The following is a 6,038-nucleotide window of genomic DNA, read 5'->3' as shown; positions in this document are numbered from 1 at the left end:
AAGAAAACAAAAAAATGAAAAGAAAAGAAAAAAGAAAAAAAACCTTTAGTCCCGGTTCGTATTACCAACCGGGACTAAAGGGTGCCGACCATCGTGGCATGTCAGGAGGCACCTTTAGTCCCGGTTGGTGTTACCCACCGGGACTAAAGGTCCCCCTTTAGTCCTGGTTCCTAACCCGGGACTAAAGGACCCCCTTTAGTCCCGGATGCTTGCTCCTGGGTGGGGAACCGGGACTAGAGGGGGTTCCCCACCGGGAGTAAAGCTCTATTCTCTACCAGTGACCCTCAGTGTTACACTATAAATTATTTACTAAAACATATCATGTGCATCATATTTATGTGTTAATGCATGTAATAAAGTGTGTAGATCAATTTCTGTAACTCGAAACGATCAACTCGAATGCGAAACCAAAGTTAATTCAATAGTCATGTTATATCACTTACGGTTAAAAACCAATTTTTATCTCTTACAACTAAAAAGAACAAAGTGTGGACATTTTTTTGTATGACATTTACTTTGGTTCGTCCGTCTGCCCACGCCTACGATCCCACAACATCTCCCGCATGCTGCTTGATTGAATATTGCCTGCCATGTGATAAAGGAATCATGGAAAAATATGAAGTAAAAAATTATTGTGCTATCCATATACACATTGCATGTTTGCATGCACCAGCATACATGGCAACGAGCAAAAGGAAAGAGAATTAAGACAAAAGAAACCTCTTTACATTTCTGAGAACCTTACCAAATCTGCCTACATTTAATTACTTCTCCTCTTTGCATTTGCAAGAAGGGACAACTTTTTCCTCCTTTCATTTGGTTTCACGCTCACGTGTTCCATCGCCCTCGCTAGCTATTTCTTGCTGAAATTGCCCTTGGGTCTATTCATTTTGAATCCTTTCTCCATATCCCTATTCCCCAATCCATGGTCCATCGCGACAGTAGACACCAGACACCATTTCTTACATGAACCATAGTTGATGTCATCTGTCTTCCATGGCTCAGCCTCCCAATCCCAAGAGAAGGTCCCTATCTCTCCCTAACTGGAGGTCCGGCCTGCCAGAGGATCTCCTCGAGTCTATCAGGCAGCGTCTCACGTCAGGCCACGACGCGGTGTCATTCCGATCCACTTGCTCCCTATGGTGCGCCGCCATCCCGTTTGTGACCTTTGGGCCGCTCCTGCTGCTCCCGTTTGACCTCGACTCGGTCCGCGTCGGCTTCTACTGCGTTTCAGAGAAGGTCTTGTCCAAGACGCTGCCTGACGTGTGCGGCAAGGTGGCGTGCGGCTCCTTGTGTGGGTGGGTGGCGCTCATGGACGAGGCGGCATCCGTGACGCTGCTGAATTCATTCGCCGGTGCCCATGCCCCACATGTTGAGCTCCCACCAGTAGGCGAACACGTCACAGCGGCGTCCTCATCGGAACACATGTCTAAGGTCCACGGCTGGTGGGTCCTCCATCCTACCAATGGCTACGGGGACGCGGATGTTGTAGACAGAGCCATCAAGCTAGAAGACATGGGGGACGTGTTCTTCTATGAGATCATGCTCTCGGCGTCTCTTGACGCCGCCGGCCACGAGTGCGTGGCCATGGCCATGCTTGGGTGCTCCACGGAGGTCGCATTCTACCGAGTTGGAGTCGACAACACCTGGACGTTGCTTGACACCAAACTAGAGTTCTCTGTGGGGTCCATCGTCCACTGCCAAGACAAGTTCTTGGTGATTGACTGCACTGGAGAAATCTTCGTCTACAATAGCAACGCCGTCGGCGCTACTCCAACCGTGACGCTGCTGCCATCATTGTCGCCACCTATGGGGCTCTACCATCGCAGCTACCTAGAATCAAACGGTGAGCTGCATATTGTGGGTGCCATGGTGAGCACGTTCCACGAGACACAGAGCTTCACCTACAGCAACGTGATCTACAAGTGCAACATCCACGACCGTACGCTGGAGTGGTCCAAGGTGAGGGACATCGGTGATCAGACACTGTTCGTGTCTAAACATTTCAATGAAAGCTTCAGTGGAATAAGTGTATCCAAGTACAAGGAGAACAAAATCTACATGTCTGAGCCATTGTATGGGGATCCATATGACTTGGTCTATCGATTGGAGATTGTTGATATTGCTACCGGTGCATCCGAAGTGAAGCCCGTTCAGGAAAAGATGCAGGGTTCCGAGGCTCTAGATTGGATTTGACTCAATCTTTGGAAGGATCATTGCAAGACATCAATCATCTCATAGCTTTGGACAATATCGCAAAGCTACTAAAAACTATAACCATGCCCTCACCTCAAACATTGTTCAGATAAATGTATTACAATGAAAGAAATAGATATCGGAGATTTCTTCCTGCCAATATAAAACATTATCTTAGCCGCATCACGGAAAGGTCTATAAAGTAGAGTTTGTGAGCCTGCAATGCCGCGCACTCTGTGACTATGTTAAATTCATAAACTTTACTTTTTGTACTAAATGTCACTTTAACATTGGTATTTAATTTTTACAGTATTGTTATCTTATTGTGTGATCCATGTGTTTTTTGTATAAATTGTTAGTTATCCCATAGCAACGCACGGGCACGCTACCTAGTTAAGTAAAAATGCTATGAAATATGTATGTAATACCTAAATAAAGTTTGAAGTACAAACTTTGTAGATGATAATGAAATACTTACGGTCAAAAAATGATATTACTAGATAGTATTTCCACTAGCTTAGAAATCGCAAATGGAAGTCAATTTCAGCTCAAACACTTAGAAATTTTTAAGTTTGCCGACTGTTAGACACTGCTATATTTAGCAATTTATCACGAGAGATTGGGTTAAGGAATAGTGAAGTATTATGGCTTGTTTTAGTAGCCTAATGTACAACCTAAGGTGTCGCGAAGTGGGTTTGAGGATTGGAGCAACTGGTTAGAGGTTTCGAACGCTTTAAAAACCATGCACAGCGCGTTCTCTGCTGACTTCCTAGTCTATGCACGGTCACCAGGCCTGCTGCCCCAACGTTACGGCATCGGTGCGTGCACGCGTGCACGTGGCCAGCCACTGCTGCCACAAGTTGCCTGCTCGAGTGCACTAGCTAGCCGTCAATGCGAGCTGCCCGGCCCCGCCCCCTATGCCTGGCTGCCCGCCGCACTGTGACGCTGCCGTCATCGTCCCATCACCGCGCTGCACGCCTGCTCACTACACCGTGCCTCACTGCCACTGCACCGCCATGTGCTCCTGCACCGCGTCATTGCTGCCTTGCTACCGCGCACGTGGGATGCCACCTTGTGGCGCCGTCAGTCCACCATTAATGGTGCTGCGACACGCGAGCCAAAGCCAGCCATGGCCGCTTATGCTCGTCGCTTGCGCCTGGCGTGTGTACCCCAGTTGCGACGCCCGTGTCCCACCAAAGAGCGCTAGCCACATCACTGCTCGTCGCTATTTCCACCGATGTGCCCTCCCCTGCTTCCCACCGCAGTCACGTCGTAACCCTGGTGAGCTAGATGTGGGAGCTTGCCTTAAATCTCGTGTGCTCGTGTCTCTGCCTTGGTGTCCGTGTGCCAGCTGTCCCTACCCCACCTTGAATTGCGTCACGACGTGCTCCAATTTGGAGTTTTCCCTCCGTTGTGCCATTAAGGCTGGGTTCGGCTGTGCCCAAGGGCAACCACTCACTGCACCATCCCATGCCCAGCCAACTGTGCCACGAGCTTGGCCTCCACCTCCACTGCACCATGAGTGCCTCACTTGCACCTCTACCGCCTCGTCGGTGCTCCTAACGTGGCTGGGCCATCGCAGAGCACTGCCGCCTCCCCCCGGCCGCACATGGCCAGCCCTGCTCGGGGTATCTCTGACCGAACCATCACCGTAGCCGTGACGGGGGTAAGCTAGTGATGCTCTCATGATAGCCAGTAGCTGCGCGGTGGTCTAGGGTGGCCAGTATGGTCGTGCCACCGTCGCACGCGACCGCTCACCATGGCCATCACTCCCGCTAACTCTGCCACTACCATAGCTTTGGCTAGTGTAGGCACTAGGGATGTAGGTGTAGATCGGCCCGCTATCTGGGCTGGGGCGGGTCCTGGTTGGCCGGCGTGGCCATCCAGTGCCACGTCTGCCACGCTGGCACACGTAGGGGTGGCTAGGGGCCTGGCCGTGGTAAAGGCGATAGATTGCAGGGTCCTATCCGCATAGTTTCTCTCTCAAGAAATAGTGCTGTGGTGAAAGGTCCTTGTTTGGTTTTGGTAATTGAGTGACAACCTAGGTGGACTAATTGTGTTTATGTGAGATACACAGGTGATTAGTCCACAGATACATGTGTGTGAGCAACATATGCCATAAAGGTGAAAATGGCTTGGAGATGTTGCAAAGCTCACACATGTGATGATGAAGGAGCTTAAATGCACATGAGACATGACATTGAGTCATGTGATCAAGGTGGAGAAGATCAAGACAAGACTTGGCTTGATGGACCAGTTGCAAGCGTGAAGGGCAAGTCGAAGGCTTTGGAGTGATGGACCACGTGGCGGTGAAGCTTGAGCAAGACTTGGCGCCGATGGACGATGGCAACGGTGAAGAGCAAGTAAAGTCAATATCGATGAACCAATATGATCACGTGATGATATGAAGTGGATCATATCATTGTTGATTGTGTTGGTGCATGTGTTGCATAGACATTGGAGGAGATAGAATGGAATGCGCAAGGCAAAGGTATAACCTAGGGCATTTCATTTCACCGGTCATAGGTGTGTAGAGAAGTTTATGACCAGGTTTAGGATAGATGGCCGTACTATCAAGAGGGGCAAACTTGTTTGCATATCGGTCATCTAGTACCACTCGAGTGATCTAACTTTGCATTGTCGCTAGGATCGAGTGGCGTGGCAAGTTGAGTGGCTAACATCCTTTGGGAAATGATTGTGAAAATGCTAACACACATACACATGATGGTGTACACTTGGTGGTGTTGGCACATTTACAAAGGAGGTGGTGTTTGCAAGGGTGAGATGGTGTTTGCAAGCTCGGCGGGATTCGGCGCTTTCGGGAAAATGAAATGTCTATTTTCTATTGCGCCGGATGCAAATTCTTGTGGTTAGCACATTGGAGCAAGGGTGAAGAAGTTAGAAGTGAAAATGAGTTGGTCGCAAAGATGCTGGCGTCGGTCAACTGACCGGACGCTGGGTCTGAAAGCACCGGACGCTGGCTGGCTGCGTTCGGTCAGGCTGACGTACGATGACGCAGTAGCTGGAGTGTGACCGGACGCTGGCTGCGTCCGATCGCGTTCGACCGGACGCGTCCGATCATGCTCGGGAGCTTACTAGAAATGACCGGACACTGAGGGTCCAGCGTCCGGTCAGTTGAAGCTGGAGCGTCCGGTCAGGTCAAGTGACCATTGGAATCGGGACACGTGGCTGTCTGCGGGCGACCGGACGCTGAGGTCCAGCGTCCGGTCAACACGACCGGAGCGTCTGGTCGGCCCGACCGTTGCCCAATGAAGGAGTAACGGCTAGTTTAGCCATTGGGGCTATAAATAGAAGTGGCCTTCAGCCATGGCTGGTGCTGAGCACCTCAAGGGACTTAGTGTCCATGCTTGTGAGTGCTTGGGAGCCCTTCATCACACACATACTTGATAGTGATCATTCGATTGTGTGAGTGAGCGATTCTAGTGCGATTGCATCGTGAGGTTGCATCGAGTGGCACTAGGTGATCGAGTTGCAAGCCGGTGGTGCTTGTTACTCTTGGAGGTTGCCACCTCCTAGACGGCTTGGTGGTGGTCTCCGTCGAAGCGCGCAAGAAGCTTGTGCGGCGCTCCGGAGAAGTGCTTGTGAGGGGCACTTGTGCTCGCCCCGTAGGAGTCACGAAGAGCAACTTTAGTAAAGCGTGTCATTGAGCTACCCTCACTCAAGGGGTAGGTTCTTGCGGCGCCCGACGTGCGGGCTTAGCGGGTGATGCTAATTAGCCGCCGAACCACCAAGTGAGCGGTCGACACAACGGGGACTAGCATGTTGGCAAACACGTGAACCTCGGGAGAAAAATCATCGTGTCAACCTTGTTCTTCCCGTTG

General features: G+C 50.7%; 1 protein-coding gene across 1 annotated transcript; it reads left to right on the top strand.

Moving 5' to 3' along the window:
* Positions 1 to 996: 996 nt before the first annotated feature.
* On the top strand, positions 997 to 2,196 carry LOC136537081 (uncharacterized). Its single transcript, XM_066529170.1, has one exon. It carries the CDS (start codon positions 997 to 999, stop codon positions 2,194 to 2,196), a length of 1,200 nt encoding a protein of 399 aa, XP_066385267.1.
* Positions 2,197 to 6,038: the final 3,842 nt, after the last annotated feature.

The sequence above is a fragment of the Miscanthus floridulus genome, chromosome 2, assembly GCF_019320115.1.
Source record: "Miscanthus floridulus cultivar M001 chromosome 2, ASM1932011v1, whole genome shotgun sequence".
NCBI classification, from domain to species: Eukaryota; Viridiplantae; Streptophyta; class Magnoliopsida; order Poales; family Poaceae; genus Miscanthus; species Miscanthus floridulus.
Note: the sequence above shows the minus strand (reverse complement) of the source record. Positions and strands in the feature narration are given on the sequence as shown.